A 16,145-nucleotide genomic window follows, 5' to 3' on the forward strand; every position below is an offset into this window, starting at 1 on the left:
GCCCGCCGCTGAGGCCAGCCAGGGGCTCCGGCAGCCCGACATCCCCGCATTCTGCATCCCGCCGTTCTCTCATCCCCATCCTGCATTCCGGCATCCTGCATCCCGCCTGGATCAGCCCCCCGGCAGCGGGGCGGGAGGAGAGGAGCTGCAGGGCATCCCGAAGGCTTTTGCCCGCTGTGCCTTCTTGCGTCTGGACACCTTTGCTAGCTCGCCTCGCGGGTGTTTTTTGGGGTTTTTACTGGTTTTTGGACTGCCCCCGCCTCGGGACAAGCGCGTGGGAGTGGGGTACAGCCGGGCCCCCCCGGCGCCTCCTCGCCCAAGTGAGCCTCGGACTGCTGCCCGAAGAACCGGCTCGTCCAGCACCTTTGCCACTTCTCCTCCTCCTCTTCCTCCTCCTCCCCCCGGCCCTCCCGTCCTCCTCCCTCGCCCGAGGACAGCGGGACTCCCTCCGATGCCGCTCGGCAGGCTCAGCGCTCGCAGCCAGCCTTGCCGGGGGCTCTCCTGATCTCCGTGGAGCTCCGCAGCGCTCGCCCCGGTGGTTTTGCTCCCCCCCATCCCTCCTCTCCACCCACCCCTTCCCCCTTTTCGCCTTGTCGGGTGTGTTTTTTGCCTGTTGGAAAAGTCCCCGCTGCCCAGGATGGGGGTCGGTGGGTGCTTGGCCCTGCCCTGGAGGTGCCTGGTCGTCCTCTGTCTCAGGCTGCTCTTCCTTGTGCCCGCAGGAGTGCCCGTGCGCAGCGGAGATGCCACCTTCCCCAAAGCCATGGACAACGTGACAGTGCGGCAAGGGGAGAGCGCCACGCTCAGGTAGGAGCAGCTGCACTGGGGCCTTGGGGGGCTGGGAGGGTCCTGCTTGCATGGTGACTTTGGGGACGTGACTCAGTTTCCCCGTGGGGAATGCGCCGTGTCGGTTGGCGGTACAGGACGGCACCGGGCAGCGAGCTGAGAGATTGGAGTGCCAGGGGACTGGGCTTGGGCTCAGCCCCCCCCCGCCCCCCAGTTGTCTCTGGGAAAGTTATGGGGGATGAAAAATAAAGGAATGTGATTCCCTTTTGGTGCCCTGCCCCACAGCAGTACGAGGCAGGGGCTCAATTCCTGCTGTCGGTAGCACGGCTCGGGCACTTTGGCTGCGTTCGGTGCAGGCTAATCCTGCTCTGCTCCTGGAGTGCAGTGCCTGGGGTGTCTTCATCCGTGTCAGACTGCCCCAGCCTGGGGAAAGGGGGGAGTTGTTGACCCCCTGGTGTGGCTTTGTGCCTTTTTCTCATGTCCAGACCTGCTGGAATTGCAGGACGGGGCTAGCTCCGGGCAGGTGGATGCTCAGCTCCCTAAAAATCCTCTTGCTCCAGAGGCAGGGGGTTGCTGCTCCCTGCATTCACCCCTCGGGGAGGGGGGAGATGGGGGCTGGGCGTTGCACCAGGGTCCTGTCTCCTGCAGCAGCGATGTGAGGGGTTCAGGGGCTGCCAAGGAATCCGTAATTTTGCTCAGCATAACTTCTGGGACATCTTATGCCCAGACACTCGTCCCTGTCCTCACAGCAGATGGGCGCAGTCATCCCAGAGGATGTTTGATAGGGACATTAAAAATCAAAAGCCAGGTTTTAATTGCAGCGCTGGGAAGCGGTGCTTGCAACTCCGGCATGCTCGGGGGCGACTTTCCTCCTCCGGAGCATTGCATAGGTGACACCAACATCTGCGGGGCCAGCTGGGTGTGTGCGGTGACACCGCACTCCTGCTTTACGCCAGCCAGTGGAGAGGGGCCAAGCCAGGGCAGAAAAAAAGCCCCAGGGGGAATTTCAGCAGGAATTTTCTTGCAACTCAGTTGTTTGCAGCCAAATCTTGTGTCCCCCTACAGCCCTTGAGTGCTCCTGGGAGGGTGGGAGCTGTGTCGTGGCCGTTCCTCTGGGTTTGTCTTGCGTCATGGCACGGCTGGGCAAAGAGGCTGGAAAACGGGTGGCAGAGGGTGGAGGACAGAGTGTCTTGCTTAGGAATTTGCCTCGCTGAGCTTGGCTTAAAAAAGTAGTAGCTCCTTTTCTTTCCTGAATCGCTGTGTTCTCCCAAGTGCCAAAAATCCTACAGATCCTGCTGTCAAAGAGGGAGGGGTTTGGGTTACTGGGGGTCTGGGCAGTGAAACACACGGGGGGTGGCAGCAGCTGGGTGGGTGCTCTGCAAACTTATGGGATGAGGCTCTGGTGAGGAGGGCCTGCACGGTGTTTGGGGCACAGATGAGGGATGTCAATCCACACCACGGATCGAGGTGCTCTGCCCTGGCACTGGGTGGTCGCCAGGTGTTGGAGGAGAACAAAGGGAAGCCTGGGTGAGTCAGCAGGAGGGATTCCTTCCTTCTGTCGGGGAGGCTTCATGGGAAGGGCGACAAATCCTGCCCCGGCAGGTGGCTCTGGGGAGGGAGGGAGGGAGGACAGCGATGTGTCATCATCCCGGTAGAGCTGGGAGCCGGTCTGGTGGCCCTTGGCAGGTGCCTCGTCAGTAGAGGCATGTCCCAGCAGAGGGGCACGTGGGCTTTGGGATATGCAGCCTGTGCGGGTGCCATTCCCACTGTGCTGATGGTATTCCTGCTGTCGTGCCCCTGGAGCAGGGATTGCTCTTGGAAATTAATGGCTTGCTGCCACCGCCAGCTCTGTGCTCTGCTTTGGTGGCAGAGAGGTGCAGGAGTGTGTTTTGCCTGGGCGTTGGAGGTGTTTTCCTGCTGGTTTGAGGTGGGAGCAGTTGGCCCAGCAGGCAGTGGGACGTTGCTGCATCCCCTGGTCAGTCCCAGTTGTGCTGTGCCGTGGCAGGAGCTGGGAGGAGCAGAGCATGTGAAAACCAGAGGAAATCAAGGAAGCATGAATCTTCCTGCCTGCTCCCCTCCCGGCCCAGCGTGCCCATCGATCTGTTGTGGAGGAGTTAACTTGTGCAGAATAGCAATGCTGCTACAAAGGCTCTGGCAGACCCCAGCGATGCTCCCGGCCACCTCCTGCCCAGCCCTGCATGGGTGGCAGTCAGGGATGAAAAAAAAAAATCAGGTCTAATCCAATCCCGCTCATTTCCATGCAAGGTGGGAGGGCGGGGAGCTGCAGCCAAGGATTTGGAAGGAGAGATGTTTCTAGAGGTCCTTTCTTGGTGTTTCACAGATGCCTAAAGGGAAGAACAAACTCAGCAGCAGAAGTTGCTGCTTCTCTGGAGCGCTTGGAAAGTCCTGTCCCCCCCCTCCTCCCAAAGGAGAGGCTTTGGCTGTTGGAAATAGGTTATTTTATTGGGGTGGCGGGTGCTGAGGAGCTCGAGCAGCAGTGCCCTGCCAAGAGGCTCTTTTCAGCTCTGTCCCTCCAAGCAGTGGGAATTCAGTGCTGGAAAAAAAGCTGGATTGAAAGCTGCAAGGAGACTTCTCTGTTGTAAAGGCTTTGCTCCCTACAATCCACTGTAGGGAATCAGCTGAGGACCAGAGACGTGGGAGATGTTCGGATATTTCCTTCTATCTCGTGGTGTTTCTGCTGGAGGGTACAGACATGTCCTAGGTACCAGTGCTTTAGATCCCTGTATTAAATTTAAATCAAGCTTTAGATGTTGGGTTAGAGCTGCTACCTGGAATAGGAGAGGAGTAGGATTTACTCCTGGATGTGGGAATAAGGAAAGGGTTTGAGGGTGTTGTGTCCCACGGTTTGGTGGTTTTACTGATGAATGCGTTGGTCCTGCCTTTGGGATTGCACCAAGGATTTGTGTGCAGGTGAAGGTCGGAGCTTTCTGTCCTTCCTTGTGTCCCCAAGCCCAGATTGTGAGGATGAGGCAGATCTTCATCCCCTCCTACCACATCCAGACAGCTCTGCCCTCACCAGTAGTGAGTGGCTCATGCTGGAGAGGACCCATCCTGAACTTCCATGCAGTGCTTGAACTGAGTCCAGGCATCGCTGAGACCTTTGGAGCAGCTTTCTCGGCACCAAAACAAATGGTGTGATTATGATTTTGCTTTAATTGGCATCAGTCAGCGCTTTCCACGGCGAGGCTCTGACGTTCCCATCAGCAGCACAGGCGCCTGCATGGTGTCCCCTGAACCCACCGGTGCTCCTCTCTTCATCTCCTCTGGTTTCCTTGGCAGGGTGATGCAATGCCTTCATTTGTTCCTCTCTTTGATTCCAACACTAAAAGTCAAATCTGAGTTAAACAGGAGGCAAAGCTTTTTTTAACCCTCATGTTTCCTGTGGTTTCCACTCATGCTTTGAAAAGGGCTATGAGCTTTGCCACTGAGCTCTGCCGTGCTTTACCTAAGCCTGTTTTGCAAATTTATTTGGCCCCTGTTGTGCTCTTGAAATAATTTTGGAGAAATGATGACTTGGCTGCGAAACAAAACAAAATCAAGCATGTTTGTTCGGTGGGTGCAAACAGAAAGTGCTTGTTTGCTAAGCAAAAAAGACTATTTCTCAGAGATGGGTCTGTTTTCTGTGACTCTTTGCTGCCCCATCTTTTCCCTTTTATTCACAGGAATTTGCCTTGCTGTGTTTTTATTGTTTAATAGAAAAATAGGAGTGGTCTCCAGTGGGTAAATGTGGTGTGTTCCAGCACCCAGGTCCTGGGGGAGCCTCTGTGCCTCCCCCAGTGCTGCTCCTGCCAGGGTTTGAGTGAGGGTGATTCTCGCTGAGGTTTTGGGCAGCTGCCTTTGTGGTTTGCAGTCAATGAATGCAGAAATCCCGCGGGGGGAGGAAGGCAGGGGAACCCATTCCAGGCTGTCTGTGCCTGGGAAAGCTCTGCCTGTAGCCTCGGCTGAGTCATGGGGGGTTCATGGGGGGCTCAGGGAGCGGTGCCCAGCACAGGGCTGGGCTCCTGGTGTGAGTAACAAAAGCCACACAGGGCAGAGGATGATGATGGAAGGGGCCAGCCCTGATTGCTAAACCTCCTTGGGTGACTGCCCAGCTCTGTGTCCGTTTTGCTCCAGGCTCTCACTCCCACTCCGAGCTGCAAGAACCCCACTGAGGGAGTGTTGCTCGTCCACCCTGTCCCACCAGCTGAGAACACCCCAAGTTAGGTGTTCCCATCTCCTGCCCTGCCCAGCCAACTCCCCCTTCCCTGCACAACCACCACATTCTTTATTTCCAGATCAGTGCTCATCTGCCTCTCCAGGGCTCAGACCTGTGGAAAAGCCATCCCATTCTGATTTTCTCCAAGCCCCATACCTGGTAGTTTTCATCCTGCTGCCATTATTTATTTCAGAGATTCCTGTTTGCTTGCCTGCCCACTTCCCTGCCTACTTCCCAAGCCCAGACTGGTAGCAGATATAGCTGGGGCTTGCAGGCTGCAGAGACCAAGGTGTATCACCTTTGCTTTTCTCAGTTCCTGAGCAGTAAAGGAATCCTGAGCACCTGGGTTGGGCTGGGAGCAGCTTCTGGCAGTCCTGTGGGGATGGGGTGAGGATGGAGCTGAGCTGCCTGCTCACGTCTTAACGACCCCAGTTTATTCCCTGACTCTCCAGTGTCCAGCACCTTTGCCCTTCTCCTTCAAACCTCTCTCCTTTTAATGCTGAGGCTTAGGGAATGAATTCAGGGCTGTGGTGACCCCTCCTGTATTAAGGTGAAGAAGGAGCAGAGTGTGTTCTCCTACATCCCTCATGGTGCCACTTCACCCCTGCCTCTCTCCCTCTGTCCTCTTCCTGTTGTTGCTGGGTTCTCCTTCCTAGTCAGGGTTTTGTCCCCACATTCCTGGGGATGCCCTGTGGGAGAGGCTGCAGGAGCCCCACGTGCAGCGTTCGCTGTGGTTTGTAGCTCGTGAGCCGATTGCTTTGCTGGCGATGGCACGTTTCTGAAAGAGGAGTTTATTACTAAAGTGACATGTCAGCAAATCTCTGCCACCTTTCTCCCATCTCAGAGATGGAATCAGCTTAAAGTGGTGAAAAAAAATTGTCATATGCATGGATTATTCTCTTTTTTTTTTTTTTCCTGAGTGCAATTTCCATCTGAGATGAGACAAGCTCCTGATTGCTGTGCCAGAGGAGGGTTTCCCTTTATAGCTTGCCTGGTAGAGCTGCTGCCTCTGGTTCACTGGAGCTGGGGTCTCCTAGGGGACAAGTGTGCTTTTGTGGAGCTGTCATCTCCATCCTGGGTTAAGCACCTCGCATCTGGAAAGGCTGAAGTCAAACAGACTTTACCTTGGGATGGGGAAAGGAGGCCAGAGCAGCCCCACAGGTAGCCAGTGGAGGGGTGCTGGGGTGGTGTTTCTAGTGGTTAAGGCAGGCTTAGGAAATGGATTTTCAGTTGTCAGCCCTGCCCTCGGCTCCTTGTGTGATGTTAGGTGCCCTCCCAGGTCCTATAAATGTCTTGATTCGTGCACAGCAATTGCAATGCTTCCTTTCTCTGCTCCATGAGTCATCTGCTTGCGTTGCAGTCTCTTTGTGGCAGGATTCATCCCTCTGCAAGGAAAATGCTAAAAGTGTTCTACTGGAGGGCACCAGAGGTGTCCACCCATGTCCTGCCCTTGCTTGGGGTTTGAAGAGGTGACTGGGAGCGTTTTTTTGGCTGGATATGCCAGGGAATTGTCATTTTGGGGTACCTGGTGTATGGCTGGGGTACTGCAGAGCTGCTGGGAGGGTGGATGATTAGGTGGGAGCTGAAGTAAAATCAGGGATATTGGGACCTGGGAAAGCAATGCACCTGTGGGCATCACAGCCCCAAACTCTGCTCTGAAGCTGCCTCACCTTAATCATGTGCTCATGTAAGCCTTGGACCCGAGCGCTTTTAGGTGCCAATCCAAGGGATGGCACCTGGCCTCATCTCTAGCCTTTGGCTGTCCTGATGTGCTGTCCCACTGCCACCCTGGCAGAGCCCTTTGTGCCACGCTGCTGCTGGCACTGCAGTTCTGACCTGGCAGCTCCAGCTGTGTGTTAACCGAGCTGGGTGGGCATGTGGGTCATCTTCAGCTTGCCCAAGTCTTTGTCACTTCTGTTGGCTTCGCTGGAGTTACTCCAATTTATGCCGTTGGAAAAATCCTCCTCTTGATGAGACAGAGTTGTTTTCTTTCCCCCAGACCTGCCAAAACCTGCCACTTTGAACTCAGACACCCTTATTTTCCTTCAGGAGGAAAGAGGAAAAAATCAGGGAGGAACTAATCTACGACCACATCAGTGGGAGCCTGGGCTAATAGAAATTGTAATGAGAATCCAGAGCCAAACAAACAGGCAAGTGGGGGGAAAATGCAATCCCACCGATGCGACAGAGAGATTTATGCCAGCAAAGGGGCTGATCCAGTGCTCATTAATGTCACCACGAGTCTTTATCCCAACTGTAATGGACTGGGGATCAGGTTGGAAGACAGCGTTTCAGCCTTGCTGCAATGTGCAGGCTGCTAGCGGGTTGTGTGTGGAATAGCAATGTGGAATTCCTTCTCCTTGGGGTTTGCTCGTTGCATGCGGCACCTTTGCAAAGCAAGTGGGAAATACCTTCTGCTCTCCTTGGGTTTGGTTTTCCGAGGTGCAAGGCTGTGAAGGAGCCAAGTCTGAGGCTCAGGCTTGGCTGTCTGGATGCTGCAGCGTCTGCTGAACCGCCAACAGCATCTCCATCATGAGGATATTAAAAATCCTGGTTTAAATAAGGATTCTTCAGCTGCTGGGGAGTGGTGTTGGCTGTCACCACCACAGCCATGCTGGGAAGCATCCTTAGTTTATGTGCAAAGTGAGGAGGCAGATGGGCGGGTATGGAAAATCTGCAGGCAAACTTGACTTTGAGGTTGGATTCTCCCCTGGAAAAATCAGGGAGGGGATTATTGAGACAAGGTCTGGAGAGCTGAGCCTGGTCTGAAGGTGGGGACACCTTTGGGGACAGTGCTGAATAGGAAAGGACACCAAGGGTCAAGCAGGAGACAAGCGAGTCCAGCTCTGCATGTCAATGAGGACAGAGTAAATAAGGGATAAAACCACCTTCCAACATGAGCAGCTGGTGAAATATCACAGGATTCTTTTCCCAGAGATGGGAGATTTTGACCGGCTCTGTGCCTGCAACCATAAATGGCTCTGACACCTGTGTGTGTTTTATCAGACACATGCAGAGCCCCGGCCATGATCCAAACATTCATTACTTGGGATTTTTGAGTGGTTTTTTCCCCTTTTTTTTTCATGGTAGGATCATTATTTTCGCAGCTTCACATCCTCAGTTCATCAAAACCAGCGTGTTTTTCAGCCTCATGGTTTTTACACATCTCTAATAAGAAGCATGAGAGAAGCTGTTGAGAGAAGCAAATTCTCAAAGGTATGAAAGGAGAGCAGGGCAGCTCCAGGCTCGGAGACACTTCCAAATCTCAGGATGCTTTGGACTTAGAAATAGGCACAGCACTAATATTTGAAGGCGTGTTTGGGTTCTTACCCTTCAGTCCCCAAATTCAGTCAATAATGTGTAGAGCTTTATTCCTTAAATAATATTAAAAAAACATAAAGATAACCTTAACTATTCTTCATCCCTTTTCCTCTCTTACAGTCCAGCTCTTGATGAGCTCAAAGGAAGGGTGACTGAGATGAAAATTCAAGGAAGTATTTTCCAAGTCCTTTTTCTTCCATTACTACTCAGCAGAAGCTGGGAGAGCACCTGTTTCTACTTTCATTCAAAAATTCCAGACTTGTATAATTTGTTAAATAAGAAAGCACCTTCTTTTTTTAAAAAAATTCAAACCCAGATATTTTTGTTAAACAATCCATTTCTTTCTTGTGTACCTTGACTGGAAAGGATTTGACTTAGAATTCCCTTATGGGGAAGAGGGCAGGTTTGGGTTTGCTTGGAAAAACAGTATTTCTTTCCTTTTATCTGAGTTTGTGAGTTCAGTGAAGCATCTTGGCAAATGTTACAGGAAGTTCTCTGGTGAAGCTAAAGCAAGGTTTGGGGTTAAAAATTGTTTTATGGGAAATAGGGATATTCTGATTTCATTCAGTCTCAGAAGGGAAGAATTTCTGGACACACAGAGTTTCCCTTGAGCTGAAAATAAACCTTTCCCTACTCACCTCTAAACTGCTTTACATCTTGGGTCAACTTTTTCATCAAACTTCATCTCTGCTATTACTTTCTACTGTTTGGAAGTGCTGCTCTGTTTTGAATCAGATAAAGTTTATATCGAATGATGTTTTCCAAGGGCAAATTTCCAGCTGGCCAAGGCATGTTGCGACCCTGTTTGCTCTGCAAACTTGCACAGTGTGGGAGTCAGGGCAAGACGTGGCGGTGTTGGGAGGGAGCAGTTTAGAGGTTCCTCGTGGTGTGTGTGCAAGTGACATGATTTAGTCCTCTACAAACACGAGGAGCTAAAGGTCTCTGTTGGCCTTGACTCGTGGAATTAAAGAGTCTCTTCCCTCTCTTGCACTCTGTGGCAGGGTGGATGTGGGGGTCGGTCTCTCCTCAGGAGTAATCGAGCGATAGGACAAGAGGAAATGACTTCAAATTGCACCAGGGGAGGTTTAGGTTGGATATTAGGGAACATTTCTATGCCAAAAGGGCAGTCAAGCACTGGAATGGGCTGCCCAGGGCAGTGGTGGAGCCATCATCTCTGCAGGGATTTAAAAGCCATGTGCATGTGGCACTTGGGGCATGGGTGGCTGGTAGCCTGGGGGAAGGGTTGGAGTTGGTGGTTTTAGAGGTCATTTCCAGCCTAAGGAATTCTGTGGTCGGAAAGTCAAAATCCCATCTTGGGTTGTTATGGCTTCGTCCTGGAGGTGGTTGGTCTGGGGAGATGCTTTCACTGGTGCATGTCAGCTGGGCTCCTAAATTTCTCCAGTTGTCCTTGTCTCCTGGAGGATGGCAGCTGCAATTTCCTTGCTGGTTCCAAGCCAGCAGCTTGCAGACTGTTGACATTGCTCAGCAGACACGGGGTCTTCACCTCAGACACCTCTGTGAGTCTGAAAAACAACACAGACATTTTTGGCCATCCAGAGGTGCTCTTGGTGACCTCCATCCATTCAAGTGGCACTGCCTGAAGTAATCTGAACTACTGAAGGGATCACAGGGTGGTCAACATCCTCTTGGTCCTTCTAGGAAAGACTGAAGGCTTGGTGGCTGTGCATTGTTTGGAGGAACTTCATCCACCTTGCTGGGACTGACCCTCTGGGGTCGGTGGGAGTTGCAGGATGATCCCCTTGAAGGTTTGGTGGGAAGGGAAGGAGCGAAGGTGCAGTGATGCTGTGAGTAAAGGGTTGTGCCACCCACGCTGGAAAGGGAGGCTCTTGAGAGGCACCGTGGGGCTGTCGAATGAGCGCGCCGGGGACGTGTCAGCTCTTCCTCTCAGCTTCCCTCCGCAGCGCCAACTGTCAGTAATTTAACTAACGTTTTGTAAATAAATGTGGCATTCGGACAGCTGTCACCGCGCCTGTTATAAACACTCCCTTTGTCACTAAAAGCTGGCAGTACTGCTCCGTTTCCCCTGCAAATGCAGCCACCACTGCCAGTTAGCTCCCAAAGCCAGGGCTGTCAAGGAATCACATGCCGGGCGGTGGCTGGGAGACCGTGGCTTCGCACAGGGAGCCCGGTGAGGCACTGCCAGGGCCTGGTGCGAAGGCAGCTTTTGCATCTCAGAAATAAATAAATGACCTGAGCTACGAGCAAGAAAACCCATCTGAACGGTGGCCGTAGGGCTGGTTCCCAGCCAGGAGCCCGGGCGGTCCAGCTGCAGTGCTGGTGGTGGCACTGGTTCTGCTGCCATGTCATCCCAGCTCCGTGGGAAACACAGACAGCATGAGAGGGGGAGCTCAGCCAGAGCCAGGGTTTGATGTGCCAAGGGAGCGATTTGGCACAGGTATCGCAAATGCTTTTCACTTTGACCAGCCTGGTCTAGTGGAAGGTGTCCCTGCCTGTGGCAGGGAGTTGGAATGAGGTGAGCTTTAAGGGTGCTTCCAATCCAAACCATTTTGTGATTCTATGAAAAGTGGGCTCCTCACTCATCGGGATTTGGTTTTGGTAAATTTGGGGTGTCTGAGACTGGTTGGATTTGAGTGATGACATCAGCCCTTTCGGATCTGCCCTCTGCCCATTGGTCTTGCTCAGCACACTTGTCATATCAGCAGCAGATTCCACACCTTCAGGCACTCTGGATGCTTCTCCTCCTACAGAACAGGACTGGCACAGGGTGCCCAGAGAAGCTGAGGCTGTCCCTGGATCCCTGGAAGTGTTCAAGGCCAGGAAGGATGGGGCTTGGAGACACCTGGGATAGTGGAAGGTGTCCCTGCCCATGGCAGGGGTTGGAACTGGATGAGCTTTAAGGTCCCTTCCATCCCAAACCATGCTGGGATCCCATGAACCTGCCTGGAGAAGGGATGCTGTTTTGTTCCTCTTTGCTGGGAACTCTTGATTCTTTGCTGCTTTTTTCCTCTCATCTTTCTGGGACCTGCAGCTCCAAACATCCTTTCCCTGGATTTTCTGTCCCGGTGCTGAGTGGTTTAACTTCCAGCAGTCAGCACCTATGGCCTGGCCATGCTGCAGCGCTGGGTGATGCAGACAGTACAGAAATCAGCACATGACATCTCTCTCCCTCTAAGCTGCTGTAAAATTAGCTTCATCTCAAGTGGCAGAAAATGATCATATCCTCGCTTGAGGGCGATGAAGAATATTCCTGAGTCACTGCTAGTGATGAAACAGGCAGAAAATCCAGAGTGATACACAGCTGCCCACTCAGTTCTAATCGCTGAGGCCATTTGCTGCTGCAGAGCCTTGAGACACAGCTTCCTCCTCCTCTCCCTCCCTTTCATCCATCACTCCCTATAGCGGCCAGGGCTGCAGATCCCAGCAGGAGCAGAGCAATTTCCCATCCCACCAGCAAGGCTGCAGGCTGTGAGCAGCGTGTCCTCCTTCCCCGTTCCCCTGAGATGGGAGGAGGGGGTCAAAGCTTCCCTTTCTTAGAGGAATCAGAGGAAAAAGATGGAGCCTATGCTCCTCAGGTCTCCTCCTTCCACACTGTGATCCTGCAGTCTGGGAAAAACTCTTCTCTGAGCTCATCCTTCTCTCCACAAATTTTCCCTGCTGTTTCTGGAGCAGCTGCTGTGCCTACAAGGATATTTCCTTTTTTCTTTCTCCTGCATGAGCTTTAGTTCAAAGCCATCTCCCTGGATTTTTATGTCTTGGATAAAGCCACCCTCTTCCCTACGACTGCCAGCTCAGTGCTTGGGAAGCCTCTTGCCAAAATTGCTGGCGACTAAGTCCAAAAAATCCCTTCAAAACAGGAATGATCAGAAGCAAAGTGCTGTAATCCTTCCCTTCCTTGCATATGCTCCCTGGCAGTGTGGTAACAGGAAGGAGTCCTTGAAGGATGCTTCCTGCAAACCCTGCCCTGCCAGCTTCCCCCAATTTCAGATGGAAGCTCCCCAGCTCCATGTGGGGGCAGCTTGGAGGGTCTGAACTGCCTCCTCCTTCTGGTTTTCTATGTGGCTCAATCACCTGGTTCAGCAGCATTTAGAGGGAAAACTGTAACAATCCTCCAGTTCATGCAGGTGTTGGAATGAACACTCTTTTCTCCAGTCAGGGCTTGTCAGTATTTATCCCTTAACCTGGTTTTCAGATGTTCTCTATCCTGCAGATTTGCGGGATATGCTATTCACACAGAACTCTCGTGGTGTCAGACTTCTGCTAGGATCGCTTCACCGCTCTCGCCAGCCTGCCACGGGAATTAAGCAGCGCTGGCAGCAGAACAGGGAGAAATGTGTCGGAGCAGGGCTTCTGCCAGTGTCAAATAAAAATACTGCACAAGCTCGCTTAGCCCCCCCCCCCCCCCGGAAATTGCTGCACCAGCGCGAGTTTCCCGCACTGCTCGACCAAATCTGGGCAGGTTTTTGTGAATCCCGCTCCCTTCCATAATCCCAGACAGTTTTGCATGCCGGGCGGTTATTTGTCAGCACAAGCAGGTGCAGAGCTGCAGGACATGGGCTGAGCATCTCGCTTTGGTGGTTATTCCAGCACAGCCACTTTATCCTCCCGTCAGGCAGCACCAGCAGCTTCATTTCCTGTTTTCTTCATATCTTTCCCCAAAAAACACCGTCTGGATGGTGCGTTTTGGGTCAGGTTCTGCAGGAAAGCAGTGTCAAAATGAGTATAGGGCTGGGAATTTAGGGGTTGAGCGTCATAACAGAGCACCCCCTGAGCACAATTGGTTCTGCACGTGTCAACCATGGGCACATGCAGGGAGCAAATTTTTGTGTGTTTATCATGGAATCATTGAAATGCTCGGGTTGGAAGGGGCCTTAAAGGTAATCCAGTGCCAGCTCCCAATATATAAATAAATATGTGTATTTATATGCAAAAAAATTAAGGTGTTTAAAGGTTTTTTAAAAATGTAAGTATCTATTTATATACCTTGTGAACAAAGGTACAAGCGGGGAGGAGTAATTCATGCAGATACCTGGTGAGAGAGGCAGGACACAGGGATAAAGCCAGGGGAGATGGAGCAGATGGCAAGCCTGGATGCCCCAGCTATACCTTGGAAAAGAGTTTCCTTGGAAAAGCAGTGCTGGGGGCTCCTCTTGGGAGAGGTGAGGGGACAAGCCTATTGGTAAATGCACCAATCTTTTCTCCTGGTGCTGCCAACAGCTGCTTGTTTCTCCTGCTGTGAGTCTGAAACCACCCCACTATCCTCTGGCAAAATCAGGGGATAACAAGGATGGAAGGCTGCCTTTGGTTGTGGCATTCAGTTATTTGGTTTTTTCCCTGGCTGAGAAAGGAAGACATAAAGTTGGATTTCAAGTGGGGTTGCAGTAATGGAGGGAAATGAGATCTGCTCGTCAGCTGCCTTCTCCTTCCTCGTGTCCCCATAAATAACCCTCCTTGCTCGGAGACGGCTCAGCTCCTGCGCAGGGGACAGAGATGGCTTTGGGCTCTTATTTTTTTTGCAGTGACTGGAGGGTTCCTTCCCTTTCCTTTCCTTCTTGCAGTTCCCCTCCTTAAAGCCCGCTCCTTCCCGGGGTTGCTGTCAGGTAAAGCAGTTTCCTTTGCCTGATGGAACAAAGGGGAATGGCTTCCCTTCCCAGAGGGCAGGGTTAGACGGGATGTTGGGAAGGAATTGCTCCCTGGGAGGGTGGGGAGGCCCTGGCACAGGGTGCCCAGAGCAGCTGTGGCTGCCCCTGGATCCCTGGAAGTGTCCCAGGCCAGGTTGGATGTGGCTTGGAGCACCCTGGGATAGCAGAAGGTGTCCCTGCCCATGGCAAGGGCTTGGACTGGATGACCTTTAAACTTCCAACCCAAACCATTCTGTGATCCCATGATTCCAAGGATTTTTGGCCGGGTTTTCCCTGTGGTTTAGCGTCTATGTCTGCAGCTCATCTGCCTAGAAGTCATTCGCAGCTTCTCTGTGGATTCATGGAAGAAGGTGCAGGTGTCCCTTTTCCTCCTCACTGTTCCTGCTGGCTTTGGTGAATCAGCTGCCTGGTTTTGGTCAGGTTCTACAGGGAGGTTACGTTCCTACAACTCCCATGAAAATAGTAGAGGTTGAGAGACCTCATTATTCCTCTGAAGTAACGACAGAACGAGCTCAACTCTTGTACGAGACACCCGAGAATCCGCGTGGGCATTGGTTACGTGCAAAACTCAAGAGGAGAGGGAGCTCCAGCCTGAGCTTGCATCATTTAAGGTTTGAAATGTGTAGGAAACCACACGTCCTTCATGCTATGTGTGGAACTGCTCATTAAATGCAGCAAGGAGTGCAGGTGGGGAGGGGCTGAGCGCTCCAGATTGTGCGTAAGGAAAACTGCAGAGCTGATGTTGTGTTGGTGGAGAGAAGCTGCCAGTCCCGGTGTCAAGGAGAAGAGACAAAAGCTCAGGGCTTTGCGCTTAATTCTCCTCTCTCAAATGGGGGATGCTGCACTGAGCTCGGCTGAATGGGAAGACTGCAACAGCTGCTGGCTGTGGCATTGCTGGAACGGGCTGGCTCACCCTTCCCTCTGCTCAGAAAAAATACAAAGGCAAAAAAAAAAGGCACAAGAGCACTGACAAAAAAAAAATAATAAAGCCAGTAACTCGCTTTCCAGAAGTTCATAATGCTGCAACAGGCAAAGCACTGGAGATAAAAGAAGTATAAAAGCGAGGGAAAGAGGAGAAAAAATGCATTTATGAGCTCTCAAACTAACAGCATGCAACTCTCATATTATTTTTCCTCCTTAGCCTTTGAAACAGAACAACGGCCTGGAGCCTTCTCGGCAGATGGACAATGTGCGTGCCTTAACCACTTAACAGCCATTAGCCTAATTTCACGTACTGGAGCCAAATTAAATAATAAGTAAGAGGCTATGAAAAGCTGGTTTGGAGGCTGTGTTACTGCCTTTCACTTGATAACCTTCTCATAAACAGATGCTCTCTTTCTACCCTATTAACCTTGTCTGAGAGCGGGGAGGGGGCTTCGGTGAGGCAAACAAGCCAGACCTTGGTGGGGAGGGGGGAGATGAGCTGGAGGGGCCAGATGTGGGGGCCCTGCCTGTTTTGGAGGCTCCTCTCATTTTTTGTCCCCGATGCCCCGGCCCTGGAGAGGGCCCTGAGCAAAGAGCCCGTTCTGCGGTTGCGCCCGGGTCATCGGGACGTGCCAAATGATTCATCTTGATCAGCGAGTCCATCTGTACCTGCTGGGCGAGGCTGCGCCACCCGGAGCTGATTTTGTGGACAAATCTGCTTTACTTGGAGGAGAGGGGAGTTGGTGCTGATAGACACGAAAGGGGAGGTGGCCACGTGGCTCGGTGCCTAATCCCTCCCTGCTTTTGGCTCGGGGGGCTGCTGCCTCCTCCATCCTCGCTGTGCCACCAGCTCGCCCTTTCCGATGAAGTCATTTTGCTGCTCTTTGCCTCGTTCCCCCCTGCACTGAAATAGAAACAGAAGTACTTGCCTAAGCTCTGGGAATTTGGGAATATTAGTTTGCAAAATGCTTTTGACGCTGCTTTGGTGCTGGGAGGGTGAGGCATGTGCAGGTGTGTGCAGAAAAGGTGTGCTGCATTTCCTTCTGGGTGTAAAGGTTTGGGAGTGGCTGCCCTATTTCCTCACCACCCCCCGCTAACTCTTGCTCTGTGCTTTGTGTCTCAACTTTAGACCTTTACAAGTTTTCAGGGGATTATGGATGACCGTGCAGCTATTTTTGGTGAAAGCTTTTATTTATTAAAAAGCTATCTTCCTTCATTAAGAAGATACATTGATGGGAAATAGATGAGTGGCTCTATTACTGGCGTCTGGTGTGCCGGGT

The 16,145-nt window shown here is 52.2% G+C and overlaps 1 protein-coding gene across 2 annotated transcripts in view; it reads left to right on the forward strand.

The window, feature by feature from the left end:
• Nucleotides 1-16,145, forward strand: part of LOC309582109 (protein CEPU-1) — a gene marked incomplete at both ends in the record, with an annotated part of 353,179 nt that overhangs the window by 215,274 nt on the left and 121,760 nt on the right. Inside the window, one exon of one of the 2 annotated variants that reach the window (XM_082297124.1) lies at nt 720-804. In XM_082297124.1, the coding sequence (XP_082153250.1) occupies nt 720-804 (85 nt within the window). Of the gene's footprint in view, nt 1-637; nt 805-16,145 lie in introns of those variants that run through there. The other variant, XM_082297123.1, reaches the window with a different exon arrangement.

The sequence above is a fragment of the Coloeus monedula genome (genome assembly GCF_965178545.1).
Source record: "Coloeus monedula genome assembly, chromosome: 25".
NCBI classification, from domain to species: Eukaryota; Metazoa; Chordata; class Aves; order Passeriformes; family Corvidae; genus Coloeus; species Coloeus monedula.